The sequence below is a fragment of the Cryptomeria japonica genome, chromosome 2 (genome assembly GCF_030272615.1).
Source record: "Cryptomeria japonica chromosome 2, Sugi_1.0, whole genome shotgun sequence".
Lineage (NCBI taxonomy): Eukaryota > Viridiplantae > Streptophyta > Pinopsida > Cupressales > Cupressaceae > Cryptomeria > Cryptomeria japonica.
The window spans coordinates 529,419,543-529,445,515 of NC_081406.1; the positions used below are offsets into that span (position 1 = coordinate 529,419,543).

At 35.5% G+C, this 25,973-nt stretch overlaps 1 protein-coding gene across 1 annotated transcript in view; it reads left to right on the plus strand.

Annotated features, from left to right (window-relative positions):
* The window catches only part of LOC131865106 (uncharacterized), an 80,307-nt gene that overhangs the window by 16,587 nt on the left and 37,747 nt on the right, over positions 1 to 25,973 (plus strand). Inside the window, exon 2 of the mRNA XM_059215312.1 lies at positions 12,919 to 13,064. Within this exon, the coding sequence (XP_059071295.1) occupies positions 12,919 to 13,064 (146 nt within the window). The remainder of the gene's footprint in view (positions 1 to 12,918; positions 13,065 to 25,973) is intronic.

Here is a 25,973-nt window from a genome sequence, read left to right on the forward strand (position 1 = left end):
TTCTTTGTTTGAGTGATTATGCATGTAGAGCTAATGGTTATGGTATTAGTGGCACACCACATGCATATGTTTATGGGTGAAGTTGTTATCAAGTATTGAGTGTATTTGAAGTGTTCATACTTATTAGGTTATGTTGTCTGAAGTCTTACTGTGTTTAACCAGTATTGCCATGGTTAAGTTCAGTAATGAAGACAATTGGTTGGTATTGCTTTAACTTGATAAGTTGTTGAGAAAGTTTTTGTCTATATTGGTTCACCTCCCCCCCTCTCAGTACCAGTTAGGGTATTTTTTGTTCATCATTATTCATTAGTTGCCTAAAGAGTTTGTGTTATATACAGACCATCAAGCTTTGTAGTATTTGAATAGTCAGAGTAAGTTGAATCAGAGACATATGAGATGGGTATAATTCTTGCAGAGTTACACCTTTGTGTTGAAGCATAGAAGTGGTAAATCTAAAAAATTTGCTGATGCATTGAGTAGGAGAAGGAATTTGCTGATAGAGATGAGAGTGACAGTATTAGGATTCAAAGATTTGAAGACCTTGTATGATGAAGACCCGGATTTTGCAAAACCTTGGAAATCATGTAGAGAACCGATTATGGTAGATAGAAGAAAATGGTTGGAATATTTCATTTGGGATGGGATGTTATCCAAAGGAGTTCAGTTGTGCATACCTAAGAGTTCTATGAGGGAGAATCTGATAAAGGAGAAACATAGTGGAGGATTAGCTGGACATTTTGGCATTGAAAAAATAGTAGCATTGGTGAGTGAGAAGTACTTTTGGCCCCAGATTCATAAGGATGTTAAGAGATATGTGTAGTTATAGAGTTTGTCAAGTTGCAAAAGGTAGTAATCAGTATGTGGGATTGTATAAACCTTTGACAGTACTGGTAAGACATTGGGAGGATATAAGCATGGATTTTGTACTTGGATTGCCTAAGACACTGAGAGGGAATGATTCTATATTTGTGGTAGTGGATAGATTCTTGAAGATGACTCATTTCATACCTTGTAAGGAGACATTAGATTCATTACATGTAGAAGACCTATTTTTCAAGGAAGTGGTGAGATTGCATGGATTACCTAAGAGCATAGTCTCAGATAGAGACACTAAGTTTGTTGGCTATTTTTGGAGAACACTTTGGAAGAAGATGAAGACAGGTTTGAAGTTCAATTCTACTTTTCATCCACAGACTAATGGACAGACAAAAGTTGTTAACCAGAGTTTGGGAAATTTGTTGAGATGTTTAGTGGGAGATAAAACTAGAAGCTGGGATTTAATCCTTGCACAAGAAGAGTTTGCCTACAATAAACTAGTGAATAGAAGTACTGTAAAAACACCTTTTGAGATTGTTATCGGAGTGCATCCTAGACAAATATCAGAATTGAGAGACATTAACAGTGAAGACCAGAGGAGTTCAGAAGTAGAAGACTTTACAAATCACATGGCAACGTTGCATATTCAGGTTAAGCAACATTTGGAAGACATGAATAGCAAGTATAAGGAAAAGGCTGATGAGAAGAGGAGACATAAGGAATTTGAAGTTGGTGATGAAGTGATGGTATATATGAGAAAAGAGAGATTCTCTATTAGAACTTATAATAAGCTACAGATGGAGAAGTTTGGACCTTGCTAGATTTTGAAGAAGTTCAATTCTGGAAATGAATATGAAGTGGAGTTACCAGATAGTCTAAGTATTTCACCTATATTCAACATTGCAGATCTTCATGAGTACCATGAATAAGAATTTAGTGAGAAAAGTGTTGCAGACTTGGAGAAACAGTTACCTCAAAAGGAATCGGATCAGATTGAAGAGATTTTGGGTAGTAGGATTGGGTGTAGTACCCGTAGCAGTGAGTATAAGGAATATCTTGTGAAGTGGAAGGACAGGCCAGTTGAAGATTCATCTTGGATTTCTCAGGTAGAAGAAGACCTCCTTGGTTTCCCTCTGACCCCGACAAAGTGAGAGGCTCACTTTTTCAATAATTCTGGATGTCTGATGTAGGAGCATCCCTAGTTCACAACAATCTTGCATCAACCAAAAAAAAACATTTTCCTTTCTATTTTGTTTTTTGTTTGCAGTTTTAGTTTTCCTTTCTATATGTCCCAATTTTGGCTCATCGGATCTTGTGGAGTTGGATTCTACTTGAATACTTGATCATCTTTCTTATTTATAGATTGCATCACATTTGGATAATTTTCCGACAAGATATCGCTATCAGTTTCCATGACAGTTTCATGTTACCGGTTGCCTGAGACCTATTCTGGTGATCTACCAGAACCTATTTCGAAGCTTGTGGAGCCTTGGGCATTGATTTTGATGTTCCTTGGCATGTGACTGACCTTTTCCCATGATCTACATTTCATCCTTTGGATTTTTTTGGAGGAATTTCTTAGCAGAGGCCGACCTTGTTTATTTTGCATGTTAGGTCTTGTTCTTCGAGTTTTGATCCCTTTTTGGCTGACTGGATCCTTTGGATCGATATATATATATATATATTTGTAATTACACATTAGAATTAAATCAATTAGAATCAATCAGGGAATGAGATAGCTATACTATGCATAGAAGATATATTATAAGATTCAAGGTCCCAGTTGTGACCTATTCTACCAAGTCTGTGAGTTGGTATGTTGTAACTCGGTTGTTATTGGTTGGATGTAATCAAATTTCATGCAATAAATCAATTTGATCTACATTTTCTCCATCATATCTTTATGTTTCCATTGTGTTTACTCTTGCTGACCGGTTCGGATTGATCTCTTTGAGGTCCCTCCTCACCGGTGTCTGCTTCAAGTTGATATTGAGCTTCCTTTGTAGTTATTCTGTGAGATTTGTTTCACATATTTTCTATATTGTACATATATTCATGTATTTTGGATATGTTGTTAAGTAGTGTTTGTTGTAAAAAATGATGATTATGTTGTGATTGTCATTCATGGACACACACTTGCATTGAGATCACTTTTGTATGTATGAGTTAAAGCTCAACCGGTATTTGTTCCAACTAGTATGATGTATTATAGTCTTTAGACTATCGGTGTTTTGCAGAAAGTGTTTATCGATCTGAAGTGGTATGATGACCCCAAGAATTTAAAGGATCTCAAGCGGTACGAAGGATCAAAGTGGCAGAACACATATTTCCCAGTCTTCATTTTTTATCAAACCGACAACCGGTATTTTGTATGAACCGATAATACTCTATGATGAGTTACCAACCGGCATTTTGTGACGAGTTACCATCCACCGATTGTTTGATGGTGCCGACACTTGAACAGTGCTTTTTGTGTCGTGTTACAAAATATGTCTAGATGCATTGAACCTAGGAAATTATATTGTAATCCTATTGGACCGACATGAAATCAGATTTCTTTATAAGGACATCATGTCTAGGGTTTTATGTTGTTGCTAGGGTTTTAAGGTGGTTGATGAGTTAGAGAGAGTGTGAATGTGTTGAAGACTGAAGTAATGCTGGAATGTATTAGGAACGAGCTTTCAAGGATCTAACCAAGCAATTTGTGCTATTTGCTAGATCACTCACTTGTTGATTACTCACATCTTCAACAAGTCTGAAGCCCTTAACCGGGTAGGCCCAAAAGCCTTTGGTAAATCCTCTAAAAAGGTGGTTCACATCTGTGGATCTAAAATCCTCTAGCAAGGTAGTCTTTAATCGGACTTATCTCCTAATAGAGATTGAGATTCCTAACAGGATCTATTTTGGTAAAGAACATTGTATGGCCTTAACCGGTCTGGTTCCTATTCTGTAAATAGTTACTTGTGAGTTCCATCTCACTGTGGTTTTTCCCATTTGGATTTCCACGTCAAAATCTCTTGTGTAATGGTGTTTGTGCTTCTATGGGTGAATGCATTATTTGCTATTTGGTTTGCATATGTGCTAATTGGTTTGTCTGCTAAATTGTTTTACCGGTTTACTGTTAGTCTAGTAAAGTGTTTAAGTACACTAATTTTTTGCCATACTAATTCACCCCCCCTCTTAGTATTCATCAATTGGTATCAGAGCCAACCTTTCTACAAGTCTAACCACTTGGAAAGAGATATGGGGGAATACACTATGAGGGAACTTACTCATCAGCTCACTCAGTTTGAGCAAGCCTATGATGATCTTATGGTCAAATATAAGGCCTCTCAAGCAAAAAGGAGAGAACATGCTGAAAAGCTGATGGAGCTATTTAAAAATAGTTCTTTTGATTAAGCGGACATGGAAGCCCTAATTCAAGAAGTAGAAAAGCTGAATGAATCCAATTCCAACCTGAGAAAAGAGTTGGAAGGACTGACTATTCAAATGTGCCAAGAGCTTGAAAACTGGAGGAAAGCTAAAGATCTGGTTAAAGACAAAGATCATGAAATCTCCAAGCTGAAGCAAGAGATCAGTGCCCTAATTGCTCAACTCCATGAGAGAAAAGTTGAAAAGGAAGACATGCAAGGAGAACTGAACATGGCCATATCTGAGAATGCAAACCTGATGAAAACAAATGCTGCTATTTCCAAAGAACTCTCTGAGTCAAACGAAATACTTGCTAAGTTCAATAAGAGTACTGTTAAGCTAGAGAAAAAGCTTGAATCAGCCGAACCTGTCAAGAATACTAATGGACTTGGTTACTCCAGTCATGAGCAAGGTGAGACCTCTGGTGCAAATGCTTAAGCATCAAATAGGCAACCAACATTCAAAGATAAAGGTAAGCAAAAGTTCAAACCTATTTGTTTTAATTATCTTAAAGAAGGACATACTGCTAATGTATGTAGGAGTAAGGCTTATAATAATTTTCCTTATTTTCTAAATGATAAGCCTAGATCCTATAGATTCAATGGTAATTGTTATGCATGCAACAAGTTTGGGCATAGAGCATCTGAATGTAGGTCTATTATGAACAACACTAGAAGATATCCTTAGAGGACTCAAGGAGTTGGTCCGGAACCTTTTGTGAACCAGAATCACAACCGGTTTAATGCCTTTAATCATCAGTCAGGAAGTGGTGGCTATCAAGCGGCAACTAGATGGAGAGAAAACTATTGGATTTGCCATGGCCATGGTCACATAGCTACAACATGCAGGAGGAAGAGTGGAAACATGAATAATGGACCTTGGAGAGCACCTGGAATGGTTTGCTATCATTGCAACAAACTGGGTCATTCAGCAAGATTCTACAGAAGTAGAAAGAGTATATCGGATGATATATCGGTCACTACGAAAGGAAAGATTGATATTGACACTGTTCAAGCGGATATGAACAAAACTTGGAAAAAGAAACTAGGAGTGTTGCAAGAAGAACCAGTTTCTACACCTAGTGTGGAAATCACAGAACCGACAAACTAAGCTTCAGAAAAGCTTAGGGGGAGAAAATGGTGAAATGTTTCAAACCCCTCGGTTTATGCCAATAAAAGACCTTAACTAGTATGTGATACCTATCATTTGGTAGAAGACTGAAAATGATAACAGGAAAATTAGGGTTTATGCCCTAATGGTGGAGCATTTATTATGGTAGGAGAGGAATATGTTTAAAAGGAATTTTCAAATCATTTCTCACTATCATTTTTTGAGAGAAGAATTTTTTCAAGTGCAGAGCGAAGAAAAAGTGACTTGTGTTGCGATTCAAAGAAATCTCAAAACCCTGAAGAAGATTCAGAAGAAAATATCAAATGATCAAGAGAAGACCTCAAAGCGATGATTCAACAACTGACAAAGTGTGAGGCGAAGTGGAATTTGCAAACCCTAAATTCTTGATTTCTAAAAGGTATTTTTCAAGTTTTCTATTTTATCATGGCTTCCGCATCTCATGATAGTTCTAATGCAACTGTTGATTCTATGGACTTCATACAATGAAAATCAAAATATAATGCCTTGTCTCAAGTACTGGCTGGTGTTATAGTAGAAGAAGGGAGTTCTGATTACATAGACTGCAAAATCAAAGACCCAGGGTCTCTTGTGATCCATTCTTAGCTAGGTCTATTCTATGGGAAGGATAAAAAGATCAAACCGGAGTATAGCATCTTGGAGAAGAAGAAGCTTCACAATGCGGCTGACTTCCTAGAGGATTTCATAGATGACCACATTCGAATCATTTTGAGAAAAGTTCATGGTGACAAGATGTATCTTGAGAGAACACATGATATCATGCCGAAAGCAATTCAAGTCATCACTAGTTTCTACAATACAGGGGAAGTGCCATCCCTAATGAAGGTTAGCAAGACTGAAATGTCCAAGCTCACCAGTTCAGTGAGTGATTCATGTGGCATGACCATCAACTCAATCAAGGATGATCTGGTCAAGTATGTCTGCATGGTGATAGGCTACCAGACGTTCTCTGCCAACAAAATTAATTTTGTCTCTGCTTCAGTAGTAAATGTCGCTTATAGGATGATCAAGGAGGATGCATCATTTGATCTGTGCACCTGAATGCAAAGACAACTTATGTTGAATCTTAAGTCGATCAAAAAGGACAATGCATAGAGGTTCAAGTTTGGACAACTACTAGTAGGGTTATTCTTCTACTTCCAAGGTTATTTCCCAGGAGTTGGAGATATTCAGTGGTCTGTCGAACAACCGGTTACCAAGTAGATCAAAGAGAGCCTACAAGCAGTTGGAACTGGTTACCCTAAAGTTTTGAACAAGTACTCTGATGAGTTTAGAAGCAAGATGAGCCTAAGGATGAGGATATCCAATGACATTGTCAAGAAATATGAAGAGGACATCTACTTTATCATCAATGTGGATGAATGCATAATGGAGGCCATTGAGCCCAAATAGGAAGAAGTAGAGCCTATGGGCTATGAGGTGATGTATGATATGTTGGATAGGTATGCTTCTACCCTAATCGCCTCACCCCTTGATCCTAAGGAAAAGAGAACCAGTACCTATTTGGAAAGGGTTGCACTGGTTGTAGAACCCTCTGAAAAGAAAGGAAAGGTAGTGCCTTCGGCATCGGCATCGATTACTGCAGCCAGTCCCAAAGTGACCAAGCGGTCACATGCAAAGAAGAAACCATAAGCAACACCTACCAAAGTCTTTGAGAGGAAGAGAAAGACAAGGAATAATTCACCAGACTCAAAAGAAACTGTGTCTGAAGAAAACCCCAAGAAGACAAGAGAAACAAAGAAAAAGACAAAGAATGAACTGACATCATCGGCATTGGTAAATATTGACATTTCTTCTTGCAAACCTTTGACACATTGTCAAAGAACTATAAAGAATATTAGGAGAAAAGTGTTGAATGATTTGATTGATTGTTTTGATGATTTCAATGATGATGAAAAGGAAGCAGTTGAATAGGAAATCATTAGGTATTTAAGTGTTAATGACCAGTCACCTTCAGAAATTAGATTTGAGACACCAAATTATTTGTATAATTCTTTAGACAATAAATGGCGCATTGCCATAGAAAAGGAACAGGAAATGAGGGAGAAAATATTTGCTCAACATTTTCTTGATGTATCTAATTCAGAACTTTTTGAAGTTATGAATAAATACAAAGGCCTCTTCTTCATGAGAAGAAGAAGACTCCTATTACTAGAAGGAAAGGGTCAAGAAGTGATCAAGGATACACATACTCATGCTCAAGAATCTCTTAAGATGCATCAAGGGGCTGAAGCCAACAGAAAAGCTGAGCGGGAACCGGAAACTAGCAAACCGGATGAGGTGTATGATAGTGAAGAAGAACTAGTCACAGAATAAATGGACCACATTGATGTAGATGCCTTAGAAGGTGAAAATGTTACTCAAGATGCACCATCAGAAGAAACAAGAAAGGAGAAGCAGGTAGAATAGGTAGAAAAGCAAAAGGAAGCAGAGGACAAAAAGGATGAAGCAAAGAAGCAAGAGGAGAAGAAGAAGAAGGATGAAGAGGAGAAGAAGAAGGATGAAGAGGAGAAGAGAAAGAAGGAAGAGGAAAAGAAGAAGGATGAAGAGGAGAAGAGGAAGAAGGAAGAAGAGAAGAAGAAGAATGAAGAAGAAAAGAAGTGGAAAGATGAAGAAAAGAAAAAGGAAGAGGAGAAGAAGCAGCAGGAAGAGGAGCAGAAGAAAAAGGATGAAGAAGAAGAAAAGTAAAGGAAAGAAGAGAAAAGGAAAATAGAAGAAGAGGAAAAGAAAAAGACAGGAGAGGAAAAGTTAAGAGCTACAGAGAAAGAAGAAGCGACAAAAAACACTTAGATGGAGACTCCAAAGGCAATCGATAGTCAAACCAAACTGGCTAACCTCACCAGTCCTATTGACCTCCAGTCTACAAATGAAATGGAGCTTCTACAGAGCATTGAGGTTGCTCAAGACCACCTTGAAGTGGTAAGGAGGAAGAAGGAGCAAGATGTGATCTAAGCTACGGTGGACACTCTTACCGGTTTGTTACTCGACACAAACCTCCCCAATACTGATTCATCACTGGCACAATTGAAGCTCCTATGCACCATAGTGGATGATCAGGTGCAGAGCCTAGAAGAGGTAGTAGAGGCAAATGCCAAGAAAGATCATCAAAAGGCTCTCAACATTTCCCTAGTGAAGAAGCTTAATGAGATCCAGTCCGAACTGCAAAAAGCTCAAAAAGACATAAGGAATGCTCTGGATGAGGGGAATCTACTACTGAGTAAGATTTTCCAACCCTATCTCTTCTGTGATGATGTGCTTGTACAGAAGCAAAAGCTACAATCTGACTTGTATTATATATGAGCACCTTCAAGCCACCATATGACTCTTTTACAGCTTATGGGCAAACTGTTCACCGATTTCATATCCAGTCTACCAAATTAGAGTTGGAAATCAGCAATTGGACTTGAGATTTGTAGGAACTACAACTAGTTCTACTCCCAAGCCTACAAATACTTCATAAATGTTATCTCAATCTGGATGTCTTAACGGTGACTCAAAAGATGAGCACAATAGACGCCATGGAAGAACAGGTCTCCCAGATGAAGATGGAGAAAGAAGTGGCTACCTCCCTACTTGAGTCCTAGTCCTTGTCTATGAAACAATTTTTGCAAGACTTCAAATCAGTTTTTGATAAGTTTTACTCTTTATTGTCATAAACACTTATTCTTTTAATACTAATGAAATAGGGGTTGGTCTGCAATATTATTTTTGTTGTCATTGTTGGCAAAGGGGGAGAAGTATAAATTTTGAATGTTTTGATGTATACTTTCATGTTAAGAAGTAGTATACATTGTATATTCTACAAAAGGGATAGTGTATATGCTTAGGGGGAGTAATTTTGATTATGGCATATTTTTGTTGTAAAACACTTAGATGTCAAAATTTTCCTAAGTGTTGCCATCAATGCCAAAGGGGGAGATTGTTGCCATTTTTGATGATTATGTTGTGATTGTCATTGATGGACACACACTTGCATTGAGATCACTTTTGTATGTATGAGTTAAAGTTCAACCGGTATTTGTTCCAACTGGTATGATATATTATAGTCTTTAGCCTATCAGTGTTTTGCAGAAAGTGTTTACCGATCTGAAGTGGTATGATGACCCCAAGTGGTTCAAGGATGTCAAGTGGTACGAAGGATCAAAGTGGTAGATCACATATTTCCCAGTCTTCATTTTTTATCAAACCGGCAACCAGTATTTTGTATGAACCGGTAATACTCTATGATGAGTTACCAACCACCATTTTGTGATGAGTTACCATCCACCGATTGTTTGATGGTGCCGACACTTTAACGGTGCTTTTTGTGTCGTGCTACAGAATATGTCTAGATGCATTGAACCTAGGAAATTGTATTGTAATCCTATTGGACCGACATGAAATCAGATTCCTTTATAAGGACATCATGTCTAGGGTTTTATGTTGTTGCTAGGGTTTTAAGGTGGTTGATGAGTTAGAGAGAGTGTGAATGTGTCGAAGACTGAAGTAATGCTAGAATGCATTAGGAACGAGCTTTCAAGGATCTAACCAAGCAATCTGTGCTATTTGCTAGATCACTCACTTGTTGATTACTCACATCTTTGACAAGTCTGAAGCCCTTAACCGAGTAGGCCCAAAAGCCTTTGGTAAATCCTCTAACAAGGTGGTTCACATCTGTGGATCTAAAAGCCTCTAGCAAGGTAGTCTTTAATCGGACTTATCTCCTAACAGAGATTGAGATTCTTAATAGGATCTGTTCTGGTAAAGAACATTGTATGACCTTAACCGGTCTGGTTCCTATTCTGCAGATAGTTACTTGTAAGTTCCACCTCACCATGGTTTTTCCCATTTGGGTTTCCATGTCAAAATCTCTTATGTTATGGTGTTTGTGCTTTTGTGGGTGAATGCATTATTTTCTATTTGGTTTGCATATGTGCTAACTGATTTGTCTGCTAAATTGTTTTACTGGTTTACTGTTAGTCTAGTAAAGTGTTTAGGTACACTAATTTTTGGCATACTAATTCACCCCCCTCTCTTAGTATTCATTAGTGTTTAGAGATGTTATATTAAAGATTTGGTGATCCAAATTGTTATGCTAAGGAAGTTGTGTTCACCAGTGTGTGCCAGTGTTTGAGAGTGTTTCCATGTTAAATGCATGCTTCTCATTTCTCTGCCTTATGATTTTTGGTGTTGTTGTTTTTGAGATGAGTTGATAATGTCCTTATCTTCATTCTATTTAGTTCTCACATGTCTTTGGGCTTCAAAAGCATGGTTTCAAAGTTTACTCTAGGTTAGGCCAACCTCAGGAGCTTACACTTCACATTATTTCTCCAATGATTATGGATTATTGTATAACATGTTTGATGCTTATTTTGGTCTTAGTTAGGATGTGTTGTGGTCCACTTTAAATTCTTCTCCATCATGGGAATATTTAGTTTTGACCTAATTTGAATTGTGTTAAGTTAAGAAGCTTAGCCAACCTTGAGAGATTTTGCATCTGTGAGGATGATGTATGTGTGTGTGAAGAGAGAGTGAATGTGTGTTATGGAAAAAAGTTAAATGTGATGAAGGTGTTTGAAAGAGGATATATTATCTCCCCGATCATTTGATAGTGTTGTTTGTGTTGGTGAAAAGTGTTGAGCAGTGCGGGCTTTCATGTGTTGGCCACCAGAAGTAGTGAGCCAAAGGTATCCATACATCTTATGCTTGAAAAGGTACATCAATGGTGGATTCTTTCTCTTTTATTCTTCTTCATCTAGGTAGTGAGCCCTCTGATAATGAGCCTTTCTTTCTTTCTTTCTTTCATGCAATGATCCCTTTGGTAGCGAGCTTCTAGAAATGAGCCTTTCTTTGTAAAAATCACCTTAATCGATGTCACCCTAACATGTTTTTATATATTGAGAATAACATTCTCTGTGGTTTTTTTCCTAATATGGTTTTCCACATAAAATATGGGGTTTGATTGTGCATGGTGTGTTCTTCTTTTCATGTTCTTTCATGATCATATCTTTTTTGTGGATTAAGTGATAAAGCTAAGTTGCTATAAAGGATACGATTCAAAGAAAATATTTTAGATTTGTTTGTACAACTAATTTACCCCCCTCTCATTTTTCCTATGTGTTAGAACATTCAACAATTGGTGTCAAATATTTAGTTCCTTGAAGAAGAGCTTAACCACTTGAGGAGCTCCTAATGGCACAAAAACTGACAATCGCTCTGTTTCAGGACCTGACCATGCTTTCTAGAAAGTGATGATGCAAGGTTATCTAATTTATTTTGGCTATGAAGTCTAGAATACTATTACACAAAATTACACTAAACCAGAGACTGGGATGAACACTCTAGATGAGATCTATTAATTTGAAGACAAATAGAAGACAAGGTTTGCTATCTTTAGTGCTCTTTCTAAGACTGAATTAACAAAAGTTGTATCTTTGAAATATTCTCATGAGGTTTGGAATAAATTAGAGAAGACTTATGAAGGAGATGATACGGTCAAACAAGATAAGTTGCAGAATGCTAAAACAAAATGTGAATGCTTGAAGATGGATGATGAAGACAATATAACTATCTACCTACAAAAGATAGATGATGGATGTGAGATTAGAAAAAAAATTGGAACTATGATTGCAACAGGAAATAGGATAGATGGAAATATTTATCAATTGAGGACAGTTGGTGGATATTACTTGATGGTACATATCAATGAGAGTTGGCTATGGTATCAAAGGATGTGTAACATTAATTTTAATAATCTGGTGAGGATTTGTTCAAATCAAGTTGTGAGATATTTTTTGAATATTACAAAGCCTGTTAATTCTATCTGTAAAGAATGTCAAGTTTGAAAACAAACAAGGAGAAGTTTTAAAGTTAAGGAACAATCCTCCACTAGAGTGTTGGAATTAGTACACATTGATATCTGTGGTCTGACTAGAACAAGAAGTCAACAAGGTGGTAGGTATTTCATGCTCCTAATTGATGATTACCCTAGAATGTATTGGGTTACTTTCTTAAAAGAAAATTTTGAAGCTCTAGAAAAGTTCAAGAAATTCAAGGCTATGGTTGAAAATTAGATAGATAGAAGAATCAAATGTTTGAGGTTTGATAGAGGTGGAAAGTTTACTTCCAATGAAATCAATACTTTTTTTGAGAATCATGGGATAAGAAGACATCTATCTGCTCCTAGGACGCCACAACAAAATGGTGTAGTTGAAAGGATGAATAGAACAATTCAAGAGGCTACTAGACAAATGATGAATGCAACAAGTCTACTAGAAATCTACTGGAAAGAACCAATATTTACTGCAGTATACACACTTAACAAAGTGTTGATTAGAAGAAATTATTGGAAGATATCTTATGATCTTTGGTATGGAAGGACTCCGTCTGTGAAATATTTCAGATTATTTGGAAGTAAATGCTATATCAGAAGAGATGACAAAAATTTGGGAAAGTTTGACACGAGCTGATGAAGGTATATTCATTGGCTATTCTACCAAAAGAAAATCTTACAGATGTTATAACAAAAGACTGAGAAGAATCGTTGAAAGCACAAATGTGAAGGTTGATGAAGACACTTTGAAGAATATAGTTGTAGAGATGAGATATGAATATGAGTTTACCGATAAGCCAGGAGAAGAAAAGACTGCAGAAACAAAAGTACAGAATGATAAGGAAGATACTTTGCAAATTTCTCCTAAGACTCCAAGGTATGTGCAAAAGAATCATTTAGAGAAATAGATTATTAGAGATAAAAACAAAGGTGTTATCAGACTAAGTAAAGTTATTGAAGAACAAGTGAATGTATACTTAATTTTTGAGACAGAGCCAAAAACAACAAAAGAAGCCTGCAGTGATCAACATTAGATGAAAGCTATGAAAGAAGAATTGGAACATATTGAGAAGAATCAAACTTGGGAACTTGTTCCAAGAATAGCTAACAAGAGTGTGATAGGAACTAAATGGGTATTTCAGAACAAACTGGATGAATGACACATAGCAAGGAATAAGGCAAGACTTGTATGTAAAGGGTACTTACAGGTAGAAGGAATAAATTTTGATGAAATAAATTCTCTTATGGCAAGAATGGAAGTTATCAAAATGTTTCTAGATTTTTTAACATAAGGATTTCAAGGTCTATTAAATGGATGTGATGTATGTATTCTTGAATGGAGAATTGAAAGAGGAAGTATATATAGAACAACCAGAAGGATTCAAGCTATTAGAATATGTTCTACAAATTGAAGAAGGCACTATGTGGATTGAATCAAGCTCCCAGATCTTGGTATGCAAGGATTGATAAAAAGTACTACTGATGGTAATCTCTATTTTAAGGTTACAGAAAATAATATCTTGATTGTAGTCATTTATGTGGATGATATAATCTTTGGAGGAAATGATGGTATGTGCAATAAGTTTTCTGGTGAGATGCAAGAAGAGTTTGAAATGTCTATGATCGGGGAAATGAATTTATTTCTTGGTTTGCATGTTAGTCAGAAGGATCATGGTATATTTATTTCACATTCTAGGTATGTTAAAGAAATGTTGAAGAGGTTTGGAATGGAAAATGCTATAACTATATGTAGTCCTATGGCTACTACTTGTAAGTTGAGAAAATATGTTGAATCTTTGAAGATTTATGAGAGCAAATATAGATCAATGATTGGAGGATTATTGTACTTGACTACTACTAGACAAGATATTATGCATGTTGTTTGTCTTGTGGCTAGATTCATTTCAGCGCTAGAAATGTTGTCAAAAGAATTTTTGGATACTTAAAAGGAATAAAAGAATATGATTTGTGGTATCCCAAAAGATCTAATTTTACTCTTATTTCTTATACCAATGTAGATTGGGCTGGTTGTGCAGATGATAGGAAAAGTACAATTGGGGGTGCATTTTTCCTTGGACCCCAGTTGGTTGCTTGGTCTAGTGAGAAAGAAGATTCAACATTTTTGTCTACTATTGAAGCTAAATATATTACTTCTACCACTTGTTGTACATAGGTATTATGGATGAAACAAGCACTAAAGGACATTGGAATATTGTTTGATGAACCAATTTCTACCTTCTATGACAATAGTAGTGCAATATATATTTCTAAGGATTCGGTACTGTAATCAATAACAAAACATATTTCAAATCGGTATTTTTTTAGGGACAATTTTTTGGAGAATGAGGTGAAGCTTGATTATGTAACCACAAAGGAAAAGATTGCTAATATATTCACTAGAGAACTTGCTAAGGATACTTTTTAATATCTTCGGGGAGAAATTGGGGGTTATTGCCCCTCCTTTTATGAACTAAATGCATATAGAGGTGCATTAGTCTAGTGAACTTCATGAATATTATTATTCTCGACTAATGATTGGGGTTTTGTCTTAGGGGGAGCTAAGTGTAGTTGTGAGTTTTTTGAGTAGTTGAATAGAATGAGCTAACAATTTTTTTTGTTTGCTGCTTTGTCCTTGATGGAAAAGTTGGATATAATGAGAAGATGAGAGAAAATGAAAAAGACTGGAAAAATGGGAGAGAAAATGTGAGTAACTAAGTAATTGGCAAAGGGGGAGAATTTTGGTATGAGAGCTATTGATATTGTTGTTGTAGTTGATGTGTTGCCATCAATAACAAAGGGGGAGATTGTTGTAAGTTAATTTAGAATGAGCTTTGATGTGTTGTCTTTTATGTCAACATTCTTTGGTTGTCATTAGTGACTAATTCGTATAGTTGATATTGAGTTTCCTGTGTAGTTGTGCTGAGAGATTTGCTCCACATATCCTCTATATTATACATCTATTCATGTGGTTTGGATATGTCGTTAATTAGTGTTTAGAGATGTTATATTCTAAATTTGATGCTCCATATTGATGTTCTAAGGAAGTTGTATTCATCGGCGTGACAATGTTTCCATGTGAAATGCATGCTCCGCATTTCTCCACCTTATAATTTTTGGCGTTGCATTTTTGGAGATGAGTTGATAATGTCCCTAGCTTCATTCTATTCAAATTGCATTTGTTCTTGGGATTCAAAAGTGTGGTTTTCAAATTTAAACAGTGTTTACTCTAGGTTTTATCCGACCTCAGGTGTTTACACTTCACATTATTTCTTTGATGATTATGGATCGTTGTATAATGAGTTTGATTCTTATTTTGGTCTCAGTTAAGATGTGTTGTAGTCCATTTTACATTCTTCTCCATCACAATAATGTTTAGTGCCTGTCTAATTTGAATTGTCCTTCGTTAAGATGCTTAGCTAATCTTGGAAGATTTTTCATATGTGAGAATGATATAAATAAAGGTTGATTTTTTTGAGGATGATGCATGTATGCGTGAAGAGAGAGAAAATATGTTTTGTGAAATAAATTTAAATGTGATGAAGGTGTGTGAAAGAGGATCCATCTCCCTGATCATTTGATAAGTGTTGTTTGAGTTGGTGAAAACTGTTGAGAAGTGTGGACTTTCATGTGTTAGTTTTTGGAAGAAGTGAGCCAAAGGAATCTACAGATACTATGGTTATAGAGGTACATCAGTGGTGGATTCTTTCTCTTTTATTTTTCTTCATCTAGGTAGTGAGCCTTTCTTTCTTTCTTTCTTTCGAGTAGTGATCCCTTTGATAGTGAGCCTCTGGTAGTAATCCTTTCTTTGTAAAAATCATCTTAACCAGTGTGACCCTAACAGGTGTTCATTTATTGAGAATAGCTCATTCTCTATGGTTTTTTCACTAATAGGGTTTTCCATGTAAAATTTGATGTTTCATTGTGCATGGTGTGTTATTCTTTTCATGTTCTTTCATGATCATATCATTTTGTGGATTAAGTGATAAAGTTAAGTTGTTGAGGATTTGATTTAAAGGAAATATTTTAGATTTGTTTGTACAATTGATTCATCCCTCTCTCTCAGTTGTCTTGTGTGTTAGAATATCCAACACATACCTCCAAAAACAAGAAGACAAAGAGGGCAACAATAGGGAAAGAGAAGATTGCCAATAAAAAAGGGTTAAAATTCAAAATCTTGATTCTAAAAAGAGAAAGCTAAAAAGGTAGTATAGCTTGTAGCCACTAAGAAAGCAGAAAGGGCTCCTATCAAGGCTATTAGGAGAAGCCACATGCTTAAGAAAATTCCTCAGCAAAAGAAAGGGACATCTACCAAGAAATTTTTTTGTTCTGATTGCTACTAACTTTGAGGATACTTCACTTAGTATAGAAGAAAGATTGGTATTCAATAGAATATCCCCAATTTTGCAAACACCTTCATCTTCTAATAATGTTGGAGATAACAAATTGGTAGAAGTGGATTTATCAGACAAAGTAGAAGAGGTTTCAATTTATGCTAGTGGGCTCTTATTTAGAGAAAATGAAACCAAAGGAGAAGAAGTTAATCAAGAACAAAAAGAAATAGGAAGAGGAAATAAATGAGGAATGGATGATAGGGACCTGCATGCTAGTGGATTGGAAAACCCTTACACTAGTAGCTAAGTAGGTAACAAAAAAACACATGGAGAGAGAAGAATTAGAGTTGGTATACATAGACCTTCTCCATTTTCATGGGCCTCAGTGGCACTATACCTATGGATGCTTATGGATGAAAAAAGAAAAAACATGGCAAAAGGAGAAGGAACAATTTCAAGAGGAGCTGAGAAAGAAGGATGCAAATATTGTTGGGTGGAAAAATAAGGTGGAAAATGTGATGAATTTAGTTCCAAAAATTATCCAATGCAGACTACCACCTAGAGTCTATGTATTACACTTGAGAGAATTATTTTTTTCTTATCAGTTTTCAAGAGTTTTGTTTGGTTTGAGTCCATCTCTTATGACTCTCTATGACTTTTTTGTAGTATACCAATCATTGACCCCTAAGAATAAGAATTTTCTTTGTGAGTTGTACTTGCATAATTATGTTGTTCCTTATGATTCATAGTGGAACCCATTGTTGTATATAGGAGATATTTAATTAGAATCCCTCATGTCCTATATACAAAATGATAATAGTTGGGTGAGTAATTTAAAACCTACAAGCAATTGGAAAAATTTGTTCTACTACCTTTATGGGCTGAGGTAGGAGATCCAAGTAATATCTTCTATGATTGGAACCAAAAGATAAATGAACCTACCCTAAAGAATTAAATCATGGTGATTAGAGAAAAACTCTATCAAGAATATGAAAATGTGGCTAACACTTCAACAAGGATAGTTTTTGGATATTTGGCTCAGAGATGGAATGAGTTGTTAGATGATTTTAAGCAAAGGGTGTTGCAAGGTTTTCTCCCTTGGTCTCCTTGTGTTGTGTAGCACAAGCAGTAGGTTTACAACATGGATTAACTACCTCTCATGGATTCTATGTGTCTGGTGGTTGTTTCAGGCATTTATAGGTTGACCTTTTGGTGCAACGATAATCATACCAACAATTGGTATTAGAGCCACTAAGTTCCCTATCAAATAATATTTCTCTAGCTTGGGTAGATTCTGGTGTGTGAACACAATGGCTAGGTATGTGTCATAATTTGCACCAATGTTTGATGATACCAACTATTTCATTTGGAGTAGTAGAATGGAAAAATAGATATCCTCCTTAGGCTACAATGTTTGGATGTTAGTTAAGAATGGTTATACTATTCCTACTACTCATCCCACTTATCCTAATTCTAAAAGGAAATATGAGTACAATACTGAAGCCAATAATGATATTCTCAATGGGTTGTCTAATACAGAGTCTTTGAAATTCATGAGCTATAAGTCCGCAAAGGATATATGGGATAGGTTGAAGAAAATCTATGAAGTGCCTAGTACTATTGAATTAAATTTTGTAAGGAAGATGAAGAAAGGATCTAGAAAATGTGCATATGATGAAAGTGGATCAAATAGTAGCTGCAGTCAAGATGAAAAATAAATTCAGCTATTTATGGCACAAGAGATCCAAAATGAGGAGAAGACATCAAATTATGATAGTGGATCTCAATCCAGCAATCAAAACTTATTTAGCACTAATGAAGAAGGTGAGACTGATGCTAAGATGCATATTGATAGAGAGTTGATTGGTTCTCTTGAAGAGTTAGATAAAATAAGGAAAGAATATTAAAAATACAAGAAGTTAGCCATAAAGGAACAAAATTAGCTAAGCAAGAGTCTTGAAGTGTCTAATCAAAATATCGCTACATTGACAACTTGGATAGGAGAAGATAAACATATTATTGAAGTAACGAAGGAAGAGTTGGATACAAAAGAAAAAGAATGTCAAAAGTAGGAATAAGAGGTGGTGAATCTTAGAGAAGAATTTGAAAAATATAAGAATGATCATGAGTTGAGGCTGAAATGTGAAAGCAACACAAATTCATTGAATGAAATGTTGAGTAAGAAGAAGAAAAACAAGGACTCTATTGGTTTGGGATATGAGAAAGGGAAAATCTCCATTGTTGGACGTGTCAAAACATGAGATAACTTTTGTGTTAGTAAAGATGGATGGAAAAGAACAACGTTTTACAGTAGATGAAATTCCAAGGAAGAAGATCGATTCAAATCATCATGTTGCTAGTCCTAAGACCAAAAACAAAGTGAAATAAAAAAATAAGACTTCTAGTAATAAACAACTCAAGGTCATCAATAGAGGAAGAAGAAATGGAGCAAACAAGTCTAGAATATCTCCACTAGTTTGGAAAAATCATTCTGTAAGGTACAATCCTTCCTTCTCTAGTTATTGTTATTCATGCAAAGGTTATGGGCATAAAGAAAGTGAATGTAGAAAAAGGTCTAAGAGGAGTCAAGTTACATTCCTTAGAAATATGAATGTTGTATGTTACAAATGTAACATTGTTGGTCATCGAAAAAGTGAATGTAAAACTTATGTAAAACATGAATATGCATGGAACAAAAATAGAAGTGTCCTTGAATTGTCCAGAAATTATTTTGTTCCTTTAAATGGTTACAAATGTGTGGATTGGATAAGGAAACCCTATCATTCAAATAGAAACTACTCCATCCCTCAACTAGACAAAAACACAATGTGTTATGCATGTCATAATTTTGGGCTTAAAGCATAGTATTGCAGGAGTAAGTTTTTGAAATCATCTAGATACAATAAGAAGGCAGACACTCTGATCAAGAAATACAAAGAGTCTATGAAAGTTTAGAGAAAGAAACACAACCCCAATGATGAGAAAGGAAATAAGGATGAAACTATGAGCAAGCATTGTGCACTCCATGCACATGTAATATCCCCTAAAGCTTAAGGAGAAGCAAAACCTTAGGGGAGCTAAACATGATCATATCTTTCACCCCCAATTTCTTAAAATAATAAGTGTAAGGATGCTTCTAAGTGACAAAAGCTAGTGATAGGGAAGTTTATGAGAATGTTAATTGTCTATACATATTTTAGTTGATGTAGATTTTGTAAAGGAAATTTTTGCAACAGTTGCTTGTGTTGCAGAATTTTATGTCTTGGCAGCAATTAAGGTTTGACATTGTTGGCATACATTTATAGTTTACTGTGAAATTACATTTGATAGTAGCTGCATATCTGTATATATAAGGTTGAGTATTGCTGCAAGTACTAAAAATAAATTGTAGACAGTCCACATTGCCAAAAAGGTCTGTGTTGAAGAGTTGCATAATAGTCATTGCAAACAAAAGTGCTACAAATGAGCTCATTTATAAAGGGATTGATCTATATAATTGTTCAGAGTTTATGTTTGAAAAGTTGAGCATATAGATTGTGTTACATAAAACTTTGTGACAGTACACTGTATTCAATAAGGAAGGATACAATTCATTGGACCAATAAAATGATAAGTATGATACAACATAAAATGAAATAACTGATGTAACAACATAGGGGGAGTTGAATGTATTAGGATGGATTGGATATTCATAAATGCACATGGAAGCAATAGAAGCTTGTATAAAATAGTTGATGATGTGCTATTTGCTTGCAAGAATAGAGACTACAAGTGGGTTGATTGAAGTAGCAAAGGATGCCAGTGTATGCAGACATGTAGGACAAAGAAGGTAGTGAATTGAAATCTCATGATAGTATGAGAGTATGCTAAAAGGATGAAGACTTATGTTGCTTCTCCTAAGAAGGATAATGATGTTTCTACTACAAGGAATAATGATATTGCTCATATGGGAATGATTGAGTTGAATGAGAATGGCTTCACCAAAGTTAGGGACATAAGGAAGAACTTTAGAGGAAAGAGTGTGAAGCAGGAAAGGTAGACCATACAGAGTGAAATGTGTATGTGTGGATCTAAAGAAATGAAATGCTATGTGAAAAAGGTACATAAGACTAAAGTGAAGAATCCACAAAGTTTAGAAGTATAGACCACTATCGCTAGTAAGTGTATGAAAATGAAGGAAGCTTGTACTGTTAATCTTAGAGGATCTAGTTAATACTAAGAGGGGTGGGAGGTGAATAAATATTAACAACAATTTTAAACTTAAAACTTGAACTTATACAACTTCACCAAATCAATCATAATAAACTCTTTACCATTACTAGTAATCACTGATAACCAGCTGTTAAACTGATTTAACAAAATTGCTCATTAAGTGTTCATAAACATGCATAAATTGAAAGTAAATCAAATCAACACATCAAAAATATTCACCATATGAACACCATGTTTTTCACATGGAAACTTGAATAGGGAAAAACCATGGTGGGAATTGGTACCCATAAAAATTGTGCACTCTTTCAGAATGTGCCCTGTTATGAGCCTAGCCCAGTTAGGAGCATATCCTGTTAGGAGTCACCCGGTTAAGGGATTTAGATGATGAGCCATGTTAGGAGCTTTGACCTATTAAGATCAAACTCACAAGAGGATTTAACACTCAGATGTTGAGCTACCCGGTGAAGGGATTTACAATCTAAGGCCTATTAGGACCTACTTGGTTAAGGGATTTTGACTGCTGCAACTATTAGGGAACAAAAATGAATGATCTGGGTATAGCACTTAATTGCTTGCTTGATCAAATCTAATTCTGCTCCAAAATCTTCAACACTCTGGCAGATCTCTCACACTTTGGTTCAGCTTCACACTCTTCTCAAAACCACTGACACAACAAACATCAACTATACCAACCTAAATAACCTTTACATATTAGTCAGTTACAAAACCCTAAGACTTACAACATAGATCATCAAAGATATTTACAACTCATTATAGATCATCATATGAATCATTGCAATCAATTACAAATCAGTTACAATTTTTGAATGATCACTGCATCTCAATCTAATACAAAGTCAAACCCTTAGAATACTCTTCTAAGCACTTCGTTGTTTCCCAAGAAATTGATGAATAATGATGAATAGTAAATAATCAACAGATACTGAGAGGGGGGGTGAATCAATATACACAAAAACTTCTTTAACAGATTAAACTGCAAAAACTACACTAATTGGTAAACAACATCACCGATCTAAATCAGGGCACTATCAGTAAAACACAGTGAGACTGTGAAAGACATAAAATAGTAACACTTAGATCATCACAACACCTAATATCTCATTTCCACTTCACCCATATGCTTAAACAAGTAATACATCATCAGAAATATAATGACCACTGGATCAGCATGCATTACCACTTAACAGAAAACACTAAAGCATCACATGAAAAAGAATCACACATAACACAGTCATTTGTCACGTGGAAACCCAACTAGAAAAAACCACGGTGGGGATGAATACCCACAAGTTGTTCTTGAACTCTTCTGAAGTCCGCTCTGTTAAGAGCCTAGTTCGGTTAAAGACTTTACAATAGGTTCTGCTAGGAACTGATCCTACTAGGGATCACTCGGTTAAGGGATGGCTAAATACCTGGTTAAAGGTTAGAACCCTATTAAAGGTTACCTCGCAAGAGGATTTGAAGAACTCAATGTTTTTGAGTCACCCTGTTAAAGGATTTACAAAAAGCCTGTTAAAGCTACCCGGTAAAGGGATTTTCCAATTGTTGAAATGATTAGAAATCAATAGGTAATACACTGATCTGATAACATCACTTAATGCCAAGGTGGATCCACTTTAGTTCCTTTACATCTGCAATCACACTCTGCAAATCTCTACTCACTGCACCAGTTTGGCAAGAATCAAGTATCTCTTTACTTGGATACACACATAACATTTGCCAATAACTTTACAATGCAAATCATCATCGACCTTATCAACAATAATTAGGTCGGTAGCATAAACCCTAAACCCTAAGCATCGAGGTTATCAATACAGTCAGTCCAATCCTAACCGTTTAATCACATTGCATAGAGTAAAACAATCTTGAAAAAATCTCAAGACATTCTCCATCCTTCGTTCTTCATCGCTTCTGGAAGCTAATAATCCATCACGCACTCTCCACCATTTACTGAGATTTTGCATATTCCCAAGGTGGATAGAATCAGTCTTCTTCATGAAAGATCCTCAAGAAGATTCTTCACGTGCAAAAGGCTGATGTGGCAACTCGATCTCATCTTCATTTCAATGCTATCTCATCATAGAATATCGTCAATCGAATCACACAGACTTGGAATACATTTGGTAGGTCTCAGAGACAACTGAGAGGGGGGTGAATTAGTTGTCAAATAGATTTAAACCAAAATTAGTTTAACCAAAACTTAATGCTTAATACCGATAAACCAAACTTAATGTCGGTAGACAGTTTATCAATTAATTGTAGTATCGGTAAATATTAATGTATGAAACAGAAAGACAACAACATCCACAACACATAGCACCAATGTTTGTACGTGGAAACCCTGTAAGGGGAAAAACCATAGTGGGAAACCTTACCCACAATCAGATGATACTACTACAGATAGTATGTGTATACAATAGGGGGTCTACACATGCAGAAAGGCCAAGTGCCTAAAGCTCACTACTTAAACACAAATAAGAGTCACACTGACTACAATTGGATGGTTAAATCCAATAATGATGTACTGCTCAAAATAGCATCTTCATATGCTGGATTCAGTACCGGTTCAGTTATGATATGTCTTCACAAATCCTTCCTTCAACCTTCAAATGATGTCTATGTGTATAGCTCTACTTATTCTCGTATATACCTTATTACAATCATTTTGCATTCACCTTTTTTTCTCTCTCTCTTCGATCAAATAAGATCTTACATATATACCAAAGCCTAGGACCAAAATGTATAGGTCGGCTTTACAAAAGATATTACAATAAAATCAATTTACAAGTAAAACAATAACTGATGCAATATATGATTCAACATGTCGGCTTAATACATTTACAACAATAATAAATCATCTCCATAGAGTGTCATGCTGATCTGGAATAGATAAGCTCGTCGATGCTTATCCTGGACCTATTTGTCGGTAACAACAAATATGCAAACACAAATATACCAATGAACAAGTTTCCAAGACAAAGTGTCCAATCGATGTCTTCGACATAACCAAGTATTTTCCATGTCATTCTAAGTGCCAGTGAACAAGATACCGGTGACTGTGCATAAGTCACTTGCTTGTCGGTTAACATTGCTAGAGTTGATAAGTGTTGACATCAATGACAAAACCATATCAACATATCTAAAATACCAACAATCTCCCCCTTTGGCATGATGGCAAAACAAGATGGAAAAACCATCAAAGTGCCAAAATAGAAATGCCAAATACCAAAAACCAACAATCTCCCAAAAGAGATCATAACCAGAAATCCAAAATAACAATCTCTCCCCAAGGGATAGAGTCTCTCCCCCTAGGAGTAACATGTGTTTTTCCATATCAATCTCTCCCCCTTTGACATCAAATGCAAAAGAAATACAAAAACTAGGTTCAAATACAAAATACCAACTTATTCAGTATACCAGCTACTGCCCCTGAGAAGTAGCTCTCCTCATCAAAGTCGGAATAAAAGATTTCTCTGTTAGTTCTGACAGTTGATGATAAATATCAACTATCTAAGTCTCTACTAGTGGGGGTATGACCCCAAGCTGATCTCTGAGATATTCAAAAGTCTCCTTAGGCAGAGGCTTAGTGAAAATATCTACAATCTGCTCTTTAGTATTCACATAAACTAGTTTTACTTCTTTTGCTTCAACATTCTCTTTCAGAAAAATTCAATTTGATAAAGATATTTAGTTTTAGAATGTAGTATCGGATTCTTAGATATATCAATTGTTGTTGTGTTATCACAATAGATAGTTATAGGTTCTTTGCATTTTACCTTTATGTCCTTCAACATTTGCTTAAGCCATAATACCTATGTACAGTTAGTTGATGCTGCAACATATTCTAATTCTATTGTTGATAAAGATGTGCAACTTTGTTTTTTACTCAACTAAGAAATTAATCTACTTCCAAGAAAAAATGCTGCACAGCTAGTGCTTTTCTATCATCTACATCTCTTGCCCAATTTGCATCTGTGTATGCGCATAATTCAAAGTTTTCATCTCTAGGATACCATAAGCCAAGATTTGTAGTGCCTTGTAAGTACCAGAAAATCCTTTTTACTGCTGATTCATGATTTTCTTTAGGATTACTCTGAAATCTTGAAACAATACATATTGCATTCATAATATCAAGTCTTGTTTGTGTCAAATATAGTAGTCCTCCTATCATAGACTTGTACCTAGTCAGATTAACAGGTGTTGATTCATCCCTTAGTGATAATTTTTCATTTGTAGTTATAGGTGTCCTTATTGGTTTAGAGTTTTTCATCCCAAATTTCTTTAGTAACTCTTTCAAGTACTTAGATTGACTCAAGAATATACCTTTATCAATCTGTGAAATCTGCAATCCTAAAAAGAATTTTATCTCTCCAATCGTAGACATTTCAAATTCTTGTTGCATTTCAATAGAAAAGTCTTTACATAATCCATCTTCTCCTCCAAAGATTATATTATCAAAAAAAACTTCTATAACCAAAATGTCATCATTAGTCACTTTATAGTATAAGTTGTTGTCAACATTACCTTTAGAAAAACCAATCTTCAAAAGGTATTTATCCAATCTAGCATACCAAGCTCTTGGAGCTTGCTTCAACCCATACAAATCTTTCCTTAACCTACAAGAAAATACATTAGGTTGCTCAATGTAAACTTCTTCTTCAAGATCTCCATTCAAAAATGAACATTTAATATCCATTTGATATACTTTGTAGTTCTTGTGTGCTGCAAAAGCCAACAATAATCTGACTGCCTCAATTCTAGCTACCGGTGCAAAGGTTTCATTGTAATCAATTCCTTCTTTCTATGAATATCACTTACATACTAGTCTTGCTTTATTTTTGATTGCCTTACCATCTTCATTAAGTTTGTTTCTGAATACCCATTTTGTTCCAATTACATTTTTGTCTTTACGTCGGGGAACTAATGTCCATGTGTTATTCTTTTCAATTTATTCTAATTCTTCTTCCATAGCTTTAATCCAGTGTTTATCTTCACATGCCTCATTAATTGATGCTGGTTCAATTTGAGAAATAAGACATACCTCTTCATTTTCCAGTCTTCCTCTTGTCATACTCCTTGATACTTGTTCCTAATTATCTGATCTTTAGATTGGTTCAATCATACATACCGAGGTGTCTTTGTTTGTTGTTGTTCTTCAATTATAGTGGAATTTTCAAATGATGCTGGTGTAACTGGATCTTCATTTTGTACCAGTGTGTTCA